The sequence below is a fragment of the Schistocerca nitens genome, chromosome 12 (genome assembly GCF_023898315.1).
Source record: "Schistocerca nitens isolate TAMUIC-IGC-003100 chromosome 12, iqSchNite1.1, whole genome shotgun sequence".
NCBI lineage: Eukaryota > Metazoa > Arthropoda > Insecta > Orthoptera > Acrididae > Schistocerca > Schistocerca nitens.
The window spans coordinates 85,955,786-85,978,643 of NC_064625.1; the positions used below are offsets into that span (position 1 = coordinate 85,955,786).

Consider the following 22,858-nt stretch of genomic DNA (forward strand, 5'->3'; position numbering starts at 1 on the left):
CAGGTGATCTGCAAAAGAAGAATTAGGGGCACACGAACCGTTTTTCCTCAGAAAATGTTCTTTACAGCGAATTGGGAAGGCACGTCCTGTTTGACCAGTATAATAGGCGCGGCAAGTGTCACATGAAATCTTGTAGATACCAGAATTCTGCAGAGGACTAGTAGTTGACTTTAAATTATTTATGACATTTTTTCTCAAGTTGTTATTTGTAGAAAGGCAATATTACATTTGTATTTAATCCGAAGCAACCTTTGAATCTGGTATGAGACCGGACCTAAAAATGAAATTGAGAAGATTTATTATTATTATTATTTGTCTTTTATATATGATAATGCACCACGTCATTCGGCAGCAGCTGTTCGATTTTGGTTTGGAAAACATCCTAGACAGGTCGAGCGAACGTTATGGCCACCCAGATCGCTCGACGTGAATTCTATCTAATATTTGTGGAACAGAATCGAGAGGCCAGCTCGTGCACAAAATCCTGCACCGGCAACACTTCGGCAATTATGGACGGGTATAGACCAAGCGTAGCTCAGAATTTCTGCAAGGGACTTCGAACGACCTTCCACGTCGAGTTGCTGCAAATGGTTCAAATGGCTCTGAGCACTATGGGACTTAACATCTGAGGTCATCAGTCCCCTAGAACATAGAACTACTTGAACCTAACTAACCTAAGGACATCACACACATCCATGCCCGAGGCAGGATTCGAACTTGCGACCGTAGCAGTCGCGCGGTTCCGGACTGGAGCGCCTAGAACCGCTTGGACACCGCGACCGGCCGAGTTGCTGCAGTACGCCGTGCAAAAATAGGTCCGACGCTATGTTTGGAGGTACCCCATGACTTTTGTCATCTCGGTGTGCAGCAAACTTTATGGAAATGGAAATGCCGTGTGGCTAGGGACTTCCGTCAGGTAGACCCTTCGCGTGGTGCAACTATTTCGACTTGACGCCACGTCGGCGACTTGCGTGTCGATGGGGATGAAATGACGATGACTAGGACAACACAACACCCAGTCCCTGAGCGGAGAAAATCTCCCACCCAGCCGGGAATCGAACACGGGCCATTAGGTATGACATTCCGTCACGCTGACCACTCACCTACCAGGGGCGGTCAGCAAACCTTATAAGAATCAAATGACAATGTAATAATTCCCGTGGACCACAGCTCGTAGGAGCTTGAATTAGACTTGTCGATATTTCATCTACATTGGCTTCTTGAAGCTCTTGGCCGATGAGTATGTCGGACTACAGGGAAACCATACACTGTGACGGGGGAAAATACGACGTGGCTTTTGGCGCGGGTAGTGAACGTGGAATCTGTCCAGGCGGCAGAGTGCCCTAGCGACGTGAAAGCGTGTCTAATTGGTGAGCAGGTTGCGTGGGCGTCAGCGGGGAGCCATCCCGCCCGCGGACAGACAATGCAGCCGGCCGGAGTCGCCGTGTGCTGTGGCAACCGGCGGAGCACCTGCACCGCGGTCCATTCTTCCGGACGGCGACAGCTTGCGCCACGGGCATTGTCTGCCAGTTCCCAGGGACCTCCTCCAGTCTTATTGTCGCGCCAGAAGAGACCAGACTTTCACTGCCCCGTTTTCGTTCTCTGATCGCTGCAGGGCCGTCTCGTCCTCTGTGTTGCAGAAGTTGCTCGCAGGGTAGCTTTTGTAACAGTGCCATGTAGAATGAGATTTTCACTCTGCAGCGGAGTGTGAGCTGATATGAAACTTCCTGGAAGATTAAAACTGTGTGCCGGACCGAGACTCGAACTCGGGATCTTTGCCTTTCGCGGGCAAGTGCTCTACCATCTGAGCTACCCAAGCACGACTTACGCCCCGTCCTCACAGCTTTACTTCTACCAGTACCTCGTCTCCTACCTTCCAAACTTTACAGAAGCTCTCCTGCGAACCTAGCAGAACTAGCACTTTTGAAAGAAAGTATATTGCGGAGACATGGCCTGGAGGATGTTTGCAGAATGAGATTTTCACTCTGCAGCGGAGTGTGCGCTGGTATGAAACTTCCTGGCAGATTAAAACTGTGTGCCGGACCGAGACTGGAACTCGGGACCTTTGCCTTTCGCGGGCAAGTGCTCTACCATCTGAGCTACCCTAGCACGACTTACGTCACAGCTTTCCTTCTGCCAGTACCTCGTCTCCTACCTTCCAAACTGGGTTCTTAGGAGAGCTTCTGTAAAGTTTGGAAGGTAGGAGACGAGGTACTGGCAGAAATGAAGCTGTGAGGACGGGGCGTGAGTCGTGGTTGGGTAGCTCAGATGGTAGAGCACTTGCCCGCGAAAGGCAAAGGTCCCGTGTTCGAGTCGCTCCGGCACACAGTTTTAATCTGCCAGGAAGTTTCAGTTCGATGTAGAGTTTACGTCTCCTGTAGCCTTTGCTGCACTTGTGTGCAACTGTATGGTTACCGTGCGCGTTGTAAGTAGCCTGTCCTCACGAATATTTCAATGAGAAATGCCGAACTGCCTTGACGAAAATGCTTTCTGGAGTGGGCGGAATGGAGGAAACGTGCGGAAATTGTATTGCCGGCGGAAGAACAGAAAGAAGCTTATTAGACGGTCTTGCCTGGATACGTGTCTTCCTGTCACCACATTACCATCCCCTATCACACCTCTGAAGTCGTCAGGCATGAAACACAGGGAGCGAAAAGTTATCTGCTGCTTGTACAGAAATGGGACTGAAGTAGTTGGATCGGAAATTCGTTGAAGGCAAGCAATAGTTGAGAAGTGATCAAACGATATTAGGTCGGTTCGAATTCGCTTGCGTTTGCTCGTGTTGCGCTGTTGTCAAAATGGTTCAAATGGCTCTGAGCACTATGGGACTTAACATCTGAAGTCATCAGTCCCCTGGAATTAGAACTACTTAAACCTAACTAACCTAAGGACATCGCACACATCTATGCCCGAGGCAGGATTCGAACCTGTGACCGTAGCGGTCGCGCGGTTCCAGACTGTAGCGCCTAGAACCGCTCGGCCACACCGGCCGGCGTTTGAGCATACCGTACGTATTTTTTGGCATAAAACCTGAATATATGTTAATTGGGGGGGGGGGGGGAAGTGCCCATTTGAAAATAAAAAGTTCACCCCTCCCACACGGGAGTGGCCAGCAATGGCACAAACAGATGTCCCCTTTACTAATATCAACTTCCCACGTAAAACATTTTATCGTACGACGCATCTTTTTCAAAATTTTAGTTGTATCAAATTAAAATAAACACCTTGCATTTGTTGTATGTTAACCGCGGACCTAGAAACGACCGAGAGGCTCCGTCGCAGCCGCAGTGGTCCACAACCCTACGACGACTACCGCAGTCCACTTCACCCCTCCATCGCCCCACACCGAACCCAGGGTTATTGCGCGGTTCGGCCCCCGGTGGACCCCCAGGGAACGTCTCACACCAGACGAGTGTAACCCCTATGTTTGCGTGGTAGAGCAATGGTGGTGTACGCGTACGTGGAGAACTTGTTTGCGCAGCAATCGCCGACATAGTGTAACAGAGGCGGAATAAGGGGAATCAGCCCGCATTCGCCGAGGCAGATGGAAAACCGCCTAAAAACCATCCACAGACAGGCCGGTTCACCGGACCTATTTAAAGATACAAGCGAATGGTAGTGAACATGTCTTTGTTCGCTTCTGTTCGGTGCGGTATATAGGGAGCATAAGCAGTCATTTTTCCAGCACTCCGTACGCGACTGGTAGGTAAGAGAGCCAGCAGACATGTGATGTGCTGTACCATGCCTTCCACAACTGTTTTCTGGATACGTATGTAGACGTCGTTATCAGGAGAAAGAAAACTGGCATTCTACGGATCGGAGCGTGGAATGTCAGATCCCTTAATCGGGCAGGTAGGTTAGAAAATTTAAAAAGGGAAATGGATAGGTTAAAGTTAGATATAGTGGGAATTAGTGAAGTTCGGTGGCAGGAGGAACAAGACTTTTGGTCAGGTGATTACAGGGTTATAAATACAAAATCAAATAGGGGTAATGCAGGAGTAGGTTTAATAATGAATAAAAAAATAGGAGTGCGGGTTAGCTACTACAAACAGCATAGTGAACGCATTATTGTGACCAAGATAGACACAAAGCCCATGCCTACTACAGTAGTACAAGTTTATAAGCCAACTAGCTCTGCAGATGATGAAGAAATTGATGAAATGTATGACGAGATAAAAGAAATTATTCAGGTAGTGAAGGGAGACGAAAATTTAATAGTCATGGGTGACTGGAATTCGTCAGTAGGAAAAGGGAGAGAAGGAAACATAGTAGGTGAATATGGATTGGGGGGAAGAAATGAAAGAGGAAGCCGTCTGGTAGAATTTTGCACAGAGCATAACTTAATCATAGCTAACACGTGGTTCAAGAATCATAAAAGAAGGTTGTATACCTGGAAGAATCCTGGAGATACTAAAAGGTATCAGATAGATTATATAATGGTAAGACAGAGATTTAGGAACCAGGTTTTAAATTGTAAGACATTTACAGGGGCAGATGTGGATTCTGACCACAATCTATTGGTAATGAACTGCAGATTGAAACTGAAGAAACTGCAAAAAGGTGGGAATTTAAGGAGATGGGACCTGGATAAACTGAAAGAACCAGAGGTTGTAGAGAGTTTCAGGGAGAGCATAAGGGAACAATTGACAGGAATGGGGGAAAGAAATACAGTAGAAGAAGAATGGGTAGCTCTGAGGGATGAAGTAGTGAAGGCAGCAGAGGATCAAGTAGGTAAAAAGACGAGGGCTAATAGAAATCCTTGGGTAACTCAAGAAATATTGAATTTAATTGATGAAAGGAGAAAATATAAAAATGCAGTAAATGAAGCAGGCAAAAAGGAATACAAACGTCTCAAAAATGAGATCGACAGGAAGCGCAAAATGGCTAAGCAGGGATGGCTAGAGGACAAATGTAAGGATGTAGAGGCTTGTCTCACTAGGGGTAAGATAGATACTGCCTACAGGAAAATTAAAGAGACCTTTGGAGAGAAGAGAACCACTTGTATGAATATCAAGAGCTCAGATGGCAACCCAGTTCTAAGCAAAGAAGGGAAGGCAGAAAAGTGGAAGGAGTATATAGAGGGTTTATACAAGGGCGATGTACTTGAGGACAATATTATGGAAATGGAAGAGGATGTAGATGAAGATGAAATGGGAGATAAGATACTGCGTGAAGAGTTTGACAGAGCACTGAAACACCTGAGTCGAAACAAGGCCCCGGGAGTAGACAACATTCCATTATAACTACTGATGGCCTTGGGTGAGCCAGTCATGACAAAACTCTACCATCTGGTGAGCAAGAAGTATGAGACAGGCGAAATACCCACAGACTTCAAGAAGAATATAATAATTCCAATCCCAAAGAAAGCAGGTGTTGACAGATGTGAGCCGGCCTCTGGTGGCCGAGCGGTTCTGGCGCTACAGTCTAGAACCGCGCGACCGCTACGGTCGCAGGTTCGAATCCTGCCTCGGGCATGGATGTTTGTGTTGTCCTTAGGTTAGTTAGGTTTAATTAGTTCTAAGTTCTAGGGGACTTATGACCTCAGCAGTTGAGTCCCATAGTGCTCAGAACCATTTGACAGATGTGAAAATTACCGAACTATCAGTTTAATAAGTCACAGCTGCAAAATACTAACGCGAATTCTTTACAGACGAATGGAAAAACTGGTAGAAGCGGACCTCGGGGAAGATCAGTTTGGATTCCGTAGAAATGTTGGAACACGTGAGGCAATACTAACCTTACGACTTATCTTAGAAGAAAGATTAAGAAAAGGCAAACCTACGTTTCTAGCATTTGTAGACTTAGAGAAAGCTTTTGACAACGTTAACTGGAATACTCTCTTTCAATTTCTGAAGGTGGCAGGGGTAAAACACAAGGAGCGAAAGGCTATTTACAATTTGTACAGAAACCAGATGGCAGTTATAAGAGTCGAGGGGCATGAAAGGGAAGCAGTGGTTGGGAAAGGAGTGAGACAGGGTTGTAGCCTCTCCCCGATGTTATTCAATCTGTATATTGAGCAAGCAGTAAAGGAAACAAAAGAAAAATTCGGAGTAGGTATTAAAATCCATGGAGAAGAAATAAAAACTTCAAGGTTCGCCGATGACATTGTAATTCTGTCAGAGACAGCAAAGGACTTGGAAGAGCAGTTGAATGGAATGGACAGTGTCTTGAAAGGAGGATATAAGATGAACATCAACAAAAGCAAAACGAGGATAATGGAATGTAGTCAAATTAAATCGGGTGATGCTGAGGGGATTAGATTAGGAAATGAAACACTTAAAGTAGTAAAGGAGTTTTGCTATTTAGGGAGTAAAATTACTGATGATGGTCGAAGTAGTGAGGATATGAAATGTAGACTGGCAATAACAAGGAAATCGTTTCTGAAGAAGAGAAATTTGTTAACATCGAGTATAGATTTAAGTGTCAGGAAGTCGTTTCTGAAAGTATTTGTATGGAGTGTAGCCCTGTATGGAAGTGAAACATGGACGATAACCAGTTTGGACAAGAAGAGAATAGAAGCTTTCGAAATGTGGTGCTACAGAAGAATGCTGAAGATAAGGTGGGTAGATCACGTAACTAATGAGGAGGTACTGAATATGATTGGGGAGAAGAGAAGTTTGTGGCACAACTTGACTAGAAGAAGGGATCGGTTGGTAGGACATGTTTTGAGGCATCAAGGGATCACAAATTTAGCATTGGAGGGCAGCGTGGAGGGTAAAAATCGTAGGGGGAGACCAAGAGATGAATACACTAAGCAGATTCAGAAGGATGTAGGTTGCAGTAGGTACTGGGAGATGAAGAAGCTTGCACAGGATAGAGTAGCAGGGAGAGCTGCATCAAACCAGTCTCAGGACTGAAACCATAACAACAACAATGTAGATGTAGGTACAGGTAACGATCCTCGGCGTTTGACCTTCCGTTTTCTGCCCTCACGCCGCGTCAGCCAGTAGTAAGCGCGCGCTTTGTGCAGCTGGGAGCCCGCTCTGCCATGCCGTGAGCCGGGTGCGCCTTAGTGTAAGTGCCTCGCTAGCTCGGCCTGTTCCCGCCGCATCCAACCGACCCGAGCTCCCCCGCAGAAACGTCGTGTCTCCCGTGTCCCGCCAGCACAGCAGACCGCATCCTCTGCCTCTCCTACAGGACTCGCAGGGAAAAACAGAAAGGCCCGGTGTACTCTCTGCGGAGGCAGCGGCGAGGACACAGAAAGGGAGGATTTGATTAGCGCAGCTTCCCGCGTCTGCGTCTGCTCTGCTCGCCCACCACACACACACACACACACACACACACACACACACACACACACACACACAGAGAGAGAGAGAGAGCCTTTTGTTTCTGCCCAGAATTGCTACCTTCCCTGCTGTCAGCGCTACTCGTTTCTCCCTCGATCTTCGTCGTCCCGTCGCAGCTCTTCGATGTGAGGAACCTGTTTAGGGAATTCTTCATAGCCCCCATTCAGGAGCCAATCAGAGCTTTCCGCTTGTTTATATTGTCGATCGATTCCATTTCTGTCGGCCATTGTGGCCGAGCGGTTCTAGGCGCTTCAGTCTGGAACCGCGCTGCTGCTCCGGTCGCAGGTTCGAATCCTGCCTCGGGCATGGATGTGTGTGCTGTCCTTAGGTTAATTAGGTTTAAGTAGTTCTAAGTTTAGGCGACTAATGACCTCGGATGGTAAGTCCCATAGTGCTTAGAGCCATTTGAACCATTTGATTCCATTTCTTATCGCCACTACAACGATGCTCACCTCCCCTTTTGATGTGAAATGCAGATCACTCTGCAACGGAGAGTGCTCTGATACGAAACTTCCTGGTAGCTTCAAACTGTATTCCGGACCGAGTATCGAACACGGGACCTTTGCCTTTCACGGACTACTGCTCTACCAACTGAACTACCCAGCATAATTTTACTGCTGCCAGTAGCTCATCTTCTACTTTCTAAACTTCACAGAAGCTCTCCTACGATGTTTACATGACTAGCACTCCTGGAAGAAACGATATTGCGTAGACACGGCTCAGCCAGAGCGTGGTGTACGTTTCCAGAATGAATTTTTCAGCGAAGTGTGCGCTGATGTGAAACTTTCCGGCGGATTAACGTTGTCTGCCAAACCGAAAGACTGTGAAAGACAAAGGCTGAAAGCTCTAGACTCGTACCAGCATACAGATTTAATCTGCCAGGAAGTTTGATGAATTATAGTCATATTCTTTATACAAATAATTTTCTTCTTCACTATTAGACCAACTCCTGCATTACCACTATTTGTATTTGTAACCATGTTCTCACCTCACTTCACCTCGCCTGTCCTGTCCTACGTACCACCTCACTTCACTAACTCACACTATATCTAACTTTAACCTATGTGTTTCCATTTTTAAATTCTCTAACCTTCCTACCCGTTTAAGCGAACTGAAAATTGTAGAGGGAGACCAAGTGATGAATAAATCAATCATGTTCAAATGGAGATTGCTAGCAGTAGTAATGCGAAGAGAAATAGGCTTGCACGGGATAGAGTAGCATGGAGAGTTGCAGAAACCAGTTCCAAATGTTTCAAATGGCTCTGAGCACTATGGGACTTAACATCTATGGTCATCAGTCCCCTGGACTTAGAACTACTTAAACCTGAGTAACCTAAGGACATCACACACATCCATGCCCGAGGCAGGATTCGAACCTGCGACCGTAGCAGCAGCGCGGTTCCGGACTGAAGCGCCTAGAATCGCTCGGCCACAGCGGCGGCTATCAAACCAGTCTTCGGACTGAAGGCCACAACAACAAAATTCTATCATAGTTTGGCTTTGAAGCTCTAGTAGTCGCTACTATTATCTAGGTCTATTCATACCTTACAGAAGTGAATAAAAGCGTTCACTGATGGTGACACGAAGGTGGTGAAACACGTTTCGGCATAAAAATTAATAGTTGTTTGTATAATAATCGCCCTGTATTTCCATTTTATAGGACTGGGCAAGTAAAAGTGGTCTGGGGGAATGAATGCGATTGGACTTGAATGTATACAAACACACCCCCTCACGCCCACACTACGTTTACGCCCGCCAAATGAGAGACGCCGGTTCAGAACGTATAACCTTGGAACACATTTCACAGTCTTCACGTCTGGCAAAGTTGTTAGCGGAGGTGTCTGGTCGCGGTCGTAGCTGGCCACCCAGGTCACATGGTCTGTCAGCTGCGATTACCTTGTGTGCGGAGCCCTCAAGTCTAACGTGTATCGCAACAACCTTCATAGTCTTCAAGAACTGCAGCAGAACATTTCGAATGAGACTGCAGCAATTCCAGCACACCAGCTTATATCCACCTTCAGCAACTTGCTGACCAGGGCCCAAAAGCGCCAAGACATGAATGGTGGTCACTTTCAACATTTGCTGTAGTCAGATTAGTGCTGTATTTCCTTACCTCTGCTGTTTTTCTTAGTCCCCTGTAACTTTGTTCTCCAGGCCACTTTTCCTTGCCCCGCCCTGTATATTAGATTAAGACATAAGGCACGAAAATTAGTAGAGGAATTTTGCTGTTTGGACAGCAATATAATTGATGCTGCCCGAAGTAGAGAAAATACTAAATGTGGACTAGCTACAGTAAGAAAAAGATTTTTGAAAAAGAAAAATTGGTTGATGTCTAGTATGAATATAGGCAACGGCCTTGCCGCAGTGGATACACCGGTTCCCGTGAGATCACCGAAGTTAAGCGCTGTCGGGTGTGGTCGGCACTTGGATGGGTGACCATCCAGGCCGCCATGCGCTGTTGCCATTTTTCGGGGTGCACTCAGCCTCGTGATGCCAATTGAGGAGCTACTCGACCGAATAGTAGCGGCTTCGGTCAAGAATACCATCCATCCTATGACCAGGAGAGCGGTGTGCTGATCCCACGCCCCTCCTATCCGCATCCTCCACTGAGGATGACACGGCGGTCGGATGGTCCCGGTAGGCCACTCGTGGCCTGAAGATGGAGTGCTAGTATACATTTAAGTGTTAGGAAGTCTTTTAGAAGGTATTTGTCTGCAGTGCTGCCGTCTGCAGAAATGGAACGTGGACGATGGTCAGTTCAGGCAAGAAGAGAGTAGAAGCTTTTGCAATGCGGTGCCACAGAAGAATGATAAAGATTAGCTGTGTACATCGAGAAAAATACTGTATCCAACTGCCGAAGAAAGAAATTTGTGGCACAATTTGACTGAAAGTAGGGATCAGTTGATGGGGAACGCCCTGACGAATCAAGAAATCATCAAGTTGGTTATATTGGAAAAACGTGAGGGGCACAGATAAAAAATAGGAAGGCTAAGGGGTGGATACAGTGAGGAGCTTCAAAAATGTGTGGGCTTCAGTAGTTACGCAGAGATGAAGAGGTTGGCACAGGTAGCTACTGTGGTGAGCTGCATCGAGCCAGTCTTCAGGCAGAAAACCGCGGAAACAGTAACAAATGTTTTCTTATTGTATTTTTGTAGACCTGTGAATATCAGTTAGGTGAATGTGTGACCCCTCAGGTATCTTTCGGCGTGAATGCCTAATGTTCTTCCTGTGTCTCTACAGACAAATTGTTGATTTCATTGCTAGACACAGTATTTTAACGACCGACCCAATTGATTTTATTCAGTTGCTGCGAGCCGTATGTTGTCCGTACTTGATTTCTTTCATCGCGATACTGGTCTTGTCCCGTTTCATCTCACGATTAAGCACGAAACATTGCTCGGCGATAGCTGATTTGTTTTGTTATTTTAGTCGGGCGTGTCGCTGACGTTCATTGCTCCTTTCCTCCATTGTTCTAATAGTCTGTCGCACATAAGACATGCCAGCTTCACACCCTTTGATGATGATGATAATAATAATAATAATAATAATAATAATAATAATAATGGTAACATGAGCTAGAGAGGAAGTTTCACGATGATCAAATATCGGTGTTCCTGACCTCAGTTTATTAAGATCTCGCCGGCCATCCCAAGCACCAGAGATGGAAAACGCGGAAGCAGTGTGCGTTTCACGGAAGCGACAGTGCGGACTCCGAAATAAAAATGAGTGTCAAAAGACGGAGCGAGTGACTGGAGTCGAACCCGGCAGTAAACAGCGGCGCCACAGCAACAACACTTCACAGTCTGATTGCCGTCCAGGCAGGGGGTGTACACAACAGCACAGTTCGCAGCACCTGGTTAGCACGGCTGGGGCGGTCTTCGAAATATTGTCACTACGCTGCATTGTGAATCTTAACATACACTGTGAGCTATAAATAACACGAACTGTACACTCGAGAGAGAGGCGAGCACCATGGCCGCTAGGTACCCTTGTGAATAAAGTGGCGACACTGGTCTAGGTAGACAGGACGCGACTCCCCTCGTCTCCACGCAAGCGCCTTATACCTTTCGGCGCAGTCCCAGATCTGTCCCTTGGGACACTTTGCCGCGCCTCCCTCAGGAGCCGGCCTAAGCCTTTACCCCACATATCAGGCGCCCCCTCTCCGGCGTGCTGGAGCGGATCAGCCGGCAGTTTAACCCCGGAATCCATCTCCCGGCATGCGGCCCCTCTCGCAGACCGCGACCCGACCAAAATTTAATAACCCTCTCTCTTGTCGCTCCCTGTCTGCGTGGAGCCACCGAGTAACGCTATTAGCAACTCCTTGCCGTCATGCAATCGCCTTTTTCGACTTATAAACTTTGTGATATAATTACAACATGCTGAAGTTATGATAGAAGATGTATTTTGTTACCCATCATTGACTGCTTCGTGCTCCCACGACACGTTATTCACGCCAAACTTATCGATTTCCGTGACTGTTCTGCTTTTGGAATTTACGACTCTTTCCGCCCCTGCTATCATAACAGCTTTGCTGGTGTAAGAGACGTAATTACAGTAGTTGTGACAATTGGAGATGCCCAGCGCTCCTCCCGACCTCTCTCTCTCTCATTCAACACATATGTTGGACACAGACTCCCTCTCTCTGTGTCCACTTCTTTCTCTCCCTCTGTCCACCTCTTCCTACCACCACAATCTGTCATTCTCCTCCTTCCTACTATCTCTGTCTCTTCCTCTCCTTCTGTCCCTCTCTTTGTCCATTTTCACCACCCCCTATCTCTGAACACATCTTCATCCCCCTCCCTCTGATCTTATCCTCCTCCCCATCTCTCTCTCTCTGTCTCTTCCATTTCCACCTGCCCACTAACCCTCTGCACCTTACACCTGCTTCGTGCATCTCATCTTCCTCCCCTCTCTCAGTCCATTTGCTCCTTCCTCCTTGCTCTGTTCATCCCCTTCTCTATCTATCACAGCTTGTCCCCAGCTATGCTCGTTAGCACACGTAGCCCTGCAATACAGTTCCTTGAAGTAGGCCAATACTACACACAATACGCCTCTTTTGCAGGGCACATTACACATCAAGGACTTCAAAATCGTTTATTTGTCCCCAATATTCAGGCTGCCTTGCAAAGCATATCAGTAAAGCAGGCTGATACTATTCTTACACAAAAAACCTGTCATTCAGGGTATCCTATTAGTTAGGGGCCACAAAACCATTTCTCGCCCCTGACATGTAGGCTGACCTGCGAAGCAAGTTTATTTGGCAGACCGATAGAGCTCGCACACAGCATGCTAAAAACATTCTGGGGAAGCCTTGAATGTGTGATTTAGGAATGTCGCTCACTGGCGATTTGTGGAACAACAATATTGACACACTACAACTACACATCCAGTCCTTAACACTGCCTGCTTCCTATTGACTGCTTGAATGGATGTCTGTTCCATTGACAGTTACTAGTTCAAGTTACCTCCATTGCTACTATGCTGACGTCAGTTATACGTTGGATAAAATCAGTGTCAAAACTATATGGATGGACAGTTTATATGGTCTGTAAGGCATGCACTAACTTCTCAATGTTTTAGGAACTTTCTAAGAAGTTAGAGACTAACGCTATATTTATTCAGCCATTTCCTAATTATCTTTATTATTTTTATTATTATCACATATTTTTTGCCCTCAATATAGTGACTAACTTTAATGTTACACGATTATTCTTTCTTACCTTTTTCCTTCTTCTTATTTGCTTCCCAAAACCTCTTCATTCTTTGCCTCTATTACTGTTTTCCCATTTTCCCTGCTTTTTCCTTTATTTTACTTCATATTTCGAGTTTTATATTTTTGTTTCTGAATTTGTCACTTTCATTTATCATTTCCGTTCTGGTTCCTGCCTGTTTTAGGTCTTCTTCCATTTCCTGAAACCAATTTCTTTTATTGACCTTTTTACTAAGAAAAAAATCCCCTTTGTGAGTACGTTGTTTATACTATGTATGTGTCCATAGTATGTTAATCGCCGTTTTCTGATCATTTCTGTGAGTCCGTCTACGCATTCATATAATTCTTTGCTTGGCCAATTCATACATTTTCCATCTTTGTGTCCTGCTGCAAGAATTTTTCTGAGGAGTTTACGTGCTATTTTTTCCTGTCGCTTTGATGTCTGATGCTCCTATTGTCATTCCTGTTGCGTGGAGTACTTCTGGTAGTATATATATATATGTCGTGTGACGACGGCCTCCCGCTGGGTAGACCGTTCGCCTGGTGCAAGTCTTTCGAGTTGACGCCACTTCGGCGACTTGCGCGTCTATGGGGATGAAATGATGATGATTAGGACAACACAGCACCCAGTGCCTGAGCGGAGAAAATCTCCGACCCAGCCGAGAATCGAACCTGGGCCCTTAGAATTGTCAGTCCGTCGCGCTGACCACTCAGCTACCGGGGGCGGACACTTCTGGTAGTACAACTGTGCTGCAATGACTGAGCTTGGCTTGAAACGTTTCTTTTGTCGTAATGCATCCACGTCAGTTTGTACACTTTCTGAAGTTTTTTTCTGTTCGTTCTACGTTGCATGCCTTGTTTGATACTCCTATTTGTACATATTTTTCTTTTGTAAAATTAATAAATTATTTCGATGGTGGAAAATTACCGTACTAGTGGGTGATGGTTGATATATGAAAGTATTCCACACATATTGCGTTCTAGATGCACGTTGTGTGGATCTGGAGTAAAGAGCATCGATTGAGGTCTGATTTAGGAGTCACTGTTTGCATCCTTGAAACGATGACGTACACTACTGGCCATTAAAATTGCTACACCAAGAAGAAATGCAGATGATAAACGGGTATTCATTGGACAAATATATTGTACTAGAACTGATATGTGATTACATTTTCGAGCAATTTGGGTGCATAGATCCTGAGAAATCAGTACCCAGAACATCCACCTCTGGCTGTAATAACGGCCTTGATACGACTGGGCATTGAGTCAAACAGAGCTTGGATGGCGTGTACAGGTACAGCTGTCCATGCAGCTTCAACACGATACCACAGTTCATCAAGAGAGTGACTGGTGTACTGTGACGAGTCAGTTGCTCGGCCACCATTGGCCAGACATTTTCAATTGGTCAAAGATCTGGAGAATGTGCTGGCCAGGGCAGCAGTCGAACATTTTCTGTATCCAGAAAGGCCCGTTCAGGACCTGCAACATGCGGTCGTGCATTATCCTGCTGAAATGTAGGGTTTCGCAGGGATCTAATGAAGGGTAGAGCCACTGGTCGTAACACATCTGAAATGTAACGTCCACTGTTTAAAGTGCCGTCAATGTGAACAAGAGGTGACCGAGACGTGTAACCAATGGCAGCCCATACCGTCAGGCCGGGTGATAACGCCAGTATGGCGATGTCGAATACACGCTTCCAATGTGCGTTCACCGCGATGTCGCCAAACACGTATGCGACCATCATGATGCTATAAACAACGTTTCACCAGGAATGCCGGTCAACTGCTGTTTGTGTATGAGAAATCGGTTGGATACTTTCCTCATGTCAGCACGTTGCAGGTGTCGCCACCGGCGCCAACCTTGTGTAAATGCTCTGAAAAGCTAATCATTTGCATATCACGGCATCTTCTTGCTGTCGGTTAAATTTCGCGTCTGTAGCACGTAATCTTCGTGGTGTAGCACTTGTAATGGCCAGTAGTGTAATAAGTTATTTCGATGGTGGAAGATTACCATACTAATAGGTGATGGTTGATATATAACAGTATTCCACACACATAGCGTTCTAGACTCGCGTTGTGTGGATCTGGATTAAAGAGCATCAGTGCAGGTCTGATTTAGGAGTCACTGTTTGCTTCTTTGAAACGATGAAGTATTTAACGCGTCGTGCTGTAACGAGTTGCGTCTTGCAGCAGCTCTTGTTTGGGTAGCTACGTGGCCGCCGCCGCAGCGCTAGCCGTGGCGCACGGAGTTTGGAAAGCGTGGCAGCGCCTGCTTGCCGCTCGGGCTGTTGTTTTTATCGCGGCCCACTTGAGCGCCGGCTTGTTTGCACTGAGCGCTGAGCGCCGCTATATTTTCCCATTACGCCGCGGAAAACCAGCGCTACTCCGGCCGCCAGCCACCGAGGCGTGAGGGGGAGAGGGGGGGGGCGGTGTCGCTGGGGGGCGGGCGAGAGCCGAGGGGAGGAATAAAAATAAAAATAAAGTGCGAGGAGGAATAAGCGAGGGGAAAACACTTTTCTGCAGCGCCGGAAGAGGCGGCCGCGTGTGCGGATAGGCCGCCGGCTGCGGGCTCTGTCTGAGTCACAGGAAGCGCCGGGGGCGGCTTCGGAGGTGGGGCTCGGGGGTGCGGCGGAAGCTGGGGGTCGCTGCGCCTCCCGTGGGGGTGGCGGCTGCGTCATCCACTCTGCGGGGGCGGTGGCTAGCGTCTCCTAGGGGCCAGAGCTTACTTGTTTGGGAAGAGGCGAGTCGCCGCAACACTCGAGAAATGTATTAACCGACAAAGTTAAACACTTTAACTGAAAATAAAACCAGAAAGAGGTGAGAGATGCTCCACGGTCTGGCTCAGACCCGAAAATCAGGACAGACCGACCACCGTGTCATCCTCCGCCACTGGCTTTATTTGGATGCGGTACCGAGGAGCATACCTATGTGCCACCCGTTGTCGGCTTTCCAGACCACTTAAGCAGCTCCTGAATTGGCATCGGTACGCTGAATGCACCCCTTCCCAGTCGTGGGACCGAGGAGAAATCTCTGGCAGTAGCGGGAACCGATACCGGGTCCTCTTTATAGTAGCCAGACACGCTGACCACTGAACAACGGAGGCGGACAGAAAACGATGTCTACTAATACATTAATTTTCTGGCGTAGAGTAGTGAAAATTCATCTCTGCCGCTGACAAGCTGTTTCCACATGAAACTTCCTGGCAGATTAAAACTGTGTGCCGGACCGAGACTCGAACTCGGGACCTTTGCCCTTGGCGCGCAAGTGCTCTACCATCTGAGCTACCCAAGCACGACTCACGACCCGTCCTCACAGCTTCAATTCTGCCAGTACCTCGTCTCTTACCTTGAAAACTTCGCAGAAGCTCTTCTGTAATGCCGCGCGGGGGTTAGCCTAGCGGTCTAAGGCGCTGCGGCTGGTCCCGGCGGAGGTTCGAGTCCTCCCTCTGGCATGGGTGTGTGTGTTTCTCTGTAGGATAATTTAGGTTAAGTAGTGTGTAAGCTTAGGGACTGATGACCTTAGCAGTTAAGTCCCATAAGATTTCACACACATTCGAACATTCTTCTGTAATATTTCTTCCAGTAGCTCAAATTCTGCAAGGTTCGCAGGAGAGCTTCTGTAAAGTTTGGAAGGTAGGAGACGCGGTACTGGCAGAAGTAAAGCTGTGAGGACGGGGCGTGAGTCGTGCTTGGGTAGTTCAGATGGTAGAGCACTTGCCCGCGAAAGGCAAAGGTCCCGAGTTCGAGTCTCGGTCCGGCACACAGTTTTAATCTCCCAGGAAGTTTCATATCAGTGCACACTCCGCTGCAGAGTGAAAATCTCATTCTGTTTCGACCATACCAATAACGGCCATCCTCGGCCTGAAAAGAGAGACTGTCTACGATGGTAAGAGTTTATTGCGGCCAGGATGCATTTCGACTGCTGAGCTCTCCCTCGTCATTAGGCGAACGTTTGTGGAATGACAGATACAGGTGAACAAACACATGTAAAGGAATCGTTCATTGTCGGTGACTATTTATTCGGTTTTTTTTATGCAGCGTCTTCGGAAATATCCGTTACAAACTTGTAGAACCTATAGAAGGGAGTGAGTACATAATATTTTGAATGGGAACCCATGCCCGGAAACGTACCGTTCTACAACGGTTTCAATTCAGACGTGTAACGCATCCACGTCTGCTGAGGGGAAAAAGAAAAATTTCAGAGTTGTCTGTCTTGCTATGCAGTAGGGTAGACAGGATGACATGTACTATTTCAGACGGTCACCTGATGTCACTTAAAGCCTACTTTGCTGCGAGACTCCTGTAGAGATAGAGGATGATGATGATGATGATGATGATGATGATGATGATGATGGTGATAGGTTTCTGGGGCTCTCAAGTGAGCTGTTACCAGCGACCCTACAAATTCCCAATCTTCATACAGTCCAATTTCCCCACTTCCACGGATGACGAAGAAATGATGAGGACAACGCAAACACCCAGTCCCTGGGCAAAGTCCCCAACCAGGCTGGGAACCGAACCCGGGATCCCATGATCCAGAGGCAGCAACGCTAGCCGCTGGACCACGAGCTGGAGACTGAGGAAGATCTGCTGGCACGAGTTCTGGCCTCTGTACTGGAAACTGAAGAGACGCCATGTGGGATGGAGAGTGTGTACCAGAACATGCTTCGCAGATACAATGCCTGTAACAACGTTGGTGGTCGCCACATCGAACCGCTGTTGTCATGCATCAGTACTATTCTGTCCGTATAGTATGCTGGGTTCTTTTTTGTTTTGGAATAACGTAAACATGTAATGTGGATATGTTAATACAAACAACTGTGCGTAAGTGACAAATGGATGTTTCCTCATATTTTCTTTCGAATTTTTACTTAATAATCGTACTGCGTCAGGCCTAGTTCAGTTTCTCAAGCAGAAGTGGATGAGTTAAACATCTGAACCGAAACCGTCGTAGAATGGAAATGGTACGTTTCCGGTCATGGATTCCTATACGAAATACGTATTATGTACTCATTCCCCTCAATAGGTCCTGAAAGTTTGTGACGTGAATTTCCGAACACCCTGTGTATAATCGTGCAGTATAGAAAACGTGGCCTGATCATCAGAAGAATCTTTACTTACAATTCAATTCATTCCTTTCATTTTTTGCATTTGGTAGCAGCGACTTGTAGAGCCTCAGCTGAAAAGAGAACAGGTGGTTGTAGTTTAATCTAGAGAGTATGACCCGACCACGTGAGGAAAACGTGAGACAGGAATTGGACGAGGAGGGGGAAAAAATCTTATTGCCACTTAGTCATAATGCTGTCCATAATAGGTTCTGGAAAACCACGGAAAATATTAATCAGGTTTGCTCCACAGGAATCTGAACCGCCATTTCAACGGAATACGTGTCCAGCGTCGTAGCTCATGAGCCACTTCCATCTATATGATAAAATTCAAGCGAGAATTATCAGTAAGTAGGAATGTCAGTTAATCAACTATAAGGAAAGGAGCTCTGGGTGAAGTAAGCAGAAACCTTTCTCGGTGTTTTAGGCATTTTCTAAGCATTTACTGGATGCTATTAAATTTTTCACAAATTTAATAATTATTTTCAATATTAAGAAATACACTATTCTGCTCGTTACTGCCTAAATACGTAAACGCGTGTACCGTACAAAACTAACCAGTGGTTGTGGTTATCGCTTTCATAGGCCCATAAAGAGCGGCAGTATTCCTGTAGAATGTCACAAAAATAAAATTTTGTGGAACGACTTTCACCTGAAAGAGAGAGAAAAAAAAAAGCCTTTACGATTAGCAGCCCCAATTTTCACACAACAGCAACTGGGAAGCAACTCAGTAGGAATCTCATTGTTTAACCACTTTTAGACTGCGAGGGACTTAAAATAAAATCACATATTTGCGGCTCTATCGCAGTGCTTCGTTCTGTCCTGACAGGCAGTTTTCTGCTCTTTCTTTGGGATTCAGATCTTACAGCAATTTCTCGGTCACTTAAATGTTGGAAAATTAAGAACTATTTTTTTTTTGTTAATGAAATATAGTTGCTGTGTATCCAAGCATGCAATTTTGCAAGGCCAATTTCTTGAATAAATAGTCGCCCTTCGGACTTTGGAACCCTCACAGAAATGAAAAAGACAGATATGAGAAAGTAACAAACAAACAAATAAAGTAGTGCCGCGAGAACGTTCTGGGAAAGAGGTGGGTTGAAGTCCAGGTCAGTTTTAGGACTAACGAAAAACAATAAATACTATAATATAGGCCCATTGACATTACCAGTCAGGAATATACTGCTCTTGTCTAATGGCAACAGAGTAACAAATACCCGTGCGAATGACTCAGTCTGGAAATTCACAATATCGAAGGCTACATGATGGAAACGATTCTAGTGACGTGAGAAACACTTAACCTTCTTGTGTCCCTTGTCAGAATTGAGGCAGTAGGAATGTAACAGACACTAGCTAAATTGCCGTGAATTTATTTCTGCCAGTGAAGCAGCTCCTGTTTGCTGACCATAACTTAACTAAAAAGTAACTGAAACCACCGAAGCATGTTGGTTCCAATGCTACAGCTGTAGCCATTGCAACTACGAATTAAATACATGTGTCGCCTGCTAGTTATTTTTCGTATAACAAGTAAGCTAAATGGCAGGAATTATTTTACACAACTAAATCAATGACCAGTATTAAAAAAGAACATTTGGAAGCATTTCAAAAATACGTCAGTTTGATGAATGCTGTTATACTAAATATTTTACACGAGCAGCTTTCCATAGCTTCAATATGTGTAAAATACGATAAGTAACGTTGAAGTAAAAATAACGATAATATGAGCTCAACAACTGAACAGAATGTTAGTAAACGCTCTTAGCAGAACTGCTGCGGTTTTTAAGTACGCTGATGTAGAAAAACCCCCGAAGGAAACATACAACAAACGCATTACGTCTGTAAATGTGATTTTTTTGTAAACATCACAGCATTGCTTTGTTAGTGTTCCCCGGAAGCGCATGATTCAGATAAAATAGCTTGAAACGTCCCAGAATAGTTTCTTGTCTTCCATTCTAATATGTAGATGTCAATCAGCTTGTCATAAATGACCTGTTTCATGATACATTGTATCTACAGAGAAAAATTTAATCTGCTGAGCGAAAAAAAAAAAAACATCCGGGTTTTATTTCTGTGGAGTATACTACATGCTTCACAGTTTGTTGTAGTTTCAAAATACTGCAGAGGAAAATAGAATGACGTAACATCTATCAGACGTGTATTAGTTGAGATAAATATAATATGCAGGAATCCACAGTAGGAGAAAATTGTAGTCGGTGATAGGACAAAAATGCGTCGAATCTCTCTCTCTCTCTCGAACGTACACACACACACACACACACACACACACACACACACACACACACACACACACACACAGCAGCACGTTATATGTAATGAACACGTATTACCAAAAGTTGACGTTATACAAAAATTTATAAAGAAAACGAGGTGGCTATATTTGAAACAGAAAAGTCGTAATAAAAATACTTCTTGGTTGTCTACGAAAAGGAGAGAATAATACTAGCAGACAGATTCATAGCCGTGAAAATTCACATGCCACATCGAAATCATAGATGTTAACAAAAACTTACTGTAAATGAAAGACACTAAACTGTTGCTAATTTGTTACTAATATAAACAGCACAAAGCTCAACATTGTATAAAGGTGTGTTAAGAAATAAAATATATTTTCCCGCTAATGAGGGCATTTATTGGAAGCGAAACAAAAACGAACATGGTAAGGTGACAAATGTTTTGCACAACGGACGATAAACTATTTTTTATGACACTACGAAGTTATACCACTTACCATTTTCATTATCTCACACTACATGGGAAGACCATCTGCTTTTCTTCCGCTAGTTCTATAGTACTGTTACATGTATTTCGGAATAAATTCCCGATTACAATACGAGAACAGCGAAAAATATGGAATAGTCTAGGTTTTAGAGAGACTAAAGAATAACACAAAAATTTCTTTGTAAAAACTGAACCTGGAAAAATAATTGAGGAAATCACTCGCGACATTAATTCCAGGTACACGTGGCATAGATAAGGGTTCACTGTTTTCAGCCGCGCGTTGAACGTGATGAAGAGTTAAAGGACCTACTTCGCAAGCTTAAAAAGCACCCTACAATCGTCGATCAATTTTAAATTTTAAAGGTAGCAGTGTAAAAGTCTTTCCTTTACTAACAAACGTAATAATATTTCTATGGGATTCGTAACAGACTGCACGAACTGGAGATATTACTTGCGTCCAGACCAGGACAGCACGAATGTCCGAAGGCATGCAGACATCGCACGAGAGTGAACGATAATAATTAAAGAGCGGCACGGAAGTGAAAAGTCGAAACTGTCAGAAACTCTTAGAAAAACAAGCCATGTTTCTCTGACATATTTAAAAAAGTTCTTAGTAATGGATTTCATTGCGGCTTCTACGTATGTAAGCTTAAAGAATTGTATTTCAGTGCATAAAACTGTGTTTATTTTTCAACTGCCTACCTACATATCACAGAGGAAATTTAAAAATAACACAAATCAGAGATGACGCAGTCCCATACTGGCAGTCAATCTTCCCACGCACCACGCCTGAATATGATACAAATAAATCGCAATATATGGGAGGTAAAAAGTACCTTCTACCACGCAACTTCGTAGCGATTTGCAGCATATATACATAGATGTATTGAGCGACTACTGCGAGTTTAAATGAATCCAAGAAGAGCTTGCGCAGAGGCATATGAAGTATTTTTGTACGTTTCTCACGCTCCATCGGACAATGGAGCTCAATATTTGATTAAAAATAAAATGGCGAGATATAATTGAACACATCTGCAGGCGTTTAGAAAGCGAACTTTCGTTCGGGATGAAGTAAAATGACATTTAAAATAATTTTGCGATGTGTAGACTATTTTCTGCGTCACTCGTGTCAAGTTACGGCGTTGTAAAATACTCGCGTGAACGTGACGAATAAACTAGAAAGCAGTAAAACTAGACGAGTCCTAATTCAACCACAACCTCTCGCACACTGACTTATCGCATCCAAACTCGTACTTGTTGGATGTAACTTTGCTACGCGGACGGCCCTACCCGTTCTCCTAGTTTTGGCTCTTGTTGATATGAGGCACCTTTTCACTTTTCGTTCAAAAGTGCATACGTTTCGTGCGCTGATGTCACTTAACTTGAAATCGACGTCGCTTCGTTCGAAGCTGACGACTGCTTAGCGTTTTTCTTCCTTCTTGCGAGAAGCCTCCTTTGATTCCACGGACGACATTCCAGATCTTCGTGGCTCTGCTTGTAATTAGTTTTGAACTACTGTTAACTTTGTCGTCACCGTGTGTGACTTGATTAACAGTATGGCTAACCCACTGCCCGATGGACAATCCCAGTAGCAAGTTGCTTGTATAACGCCTCTTCCCAGGGGCAAAAAAAATTTGATTTTCAGAATTTCATATTATTATTTACGGAATTTAAAAAAATTTTAATGCTGTTATAACCTATTCATTAGGAGGTATAATCTTGTGTTAAAGGTTGAACGCAATAAGCCAACTATTCACGTTAGAAACTGAGCATATATCTTGAAGCAGCATAAATCACGGTGCGCAAATCAACCCGACTATATTCATCCATTACCTGGGAATGGGAGCACTTAGCGACTTCTGACCAAGCTGTACACATAATTTCAAACCTTTACGAAACTTAATTCTTGCTGACAACCCCCACAAAATGATGAAAGAGAAAAAGTTTATCACTTACTACATTTTTCGCTGTTTATGCAGTAAATCCTCAGTTCCAGAAATGACGTTTTCAATTTTCACTT

At 45.1% G+C, this 22,858-nt stretch overlaps 1 protein-coding gene and 1 pseudogene across 1 annotated transcript in view; both read left to right on the forward strand.

The window, feature by feature from the left end:
* Nucleotides 1–22,858, forward strand: part of LOC126214923 (uncharacterized) — a 109,655-nt gene that overhangs the window by 37,121 nt on the left and 49,676 nt on the right. Inside the window, exons 2-3 of the mRNA XM_049941563.1 lie at nucleotides 15,522–15,701; nucleotides 17,294–17,375. Coding sequence (XP_049797520.1) covers nucleotides 15,522–15,701; nucleotides 17,294–17,375 — 262 coding nt within the window. The remainder of the gene's footprint in view (nucleotides 1–15,521; nucleotides 15,702–17,293; nucleotides 17,376–22,858) is intronic.
* On the forward strand, nucleotides 9,636–9,753 carry LOC126215423 (5S ribosomal RNA; annotated as a pseudogene).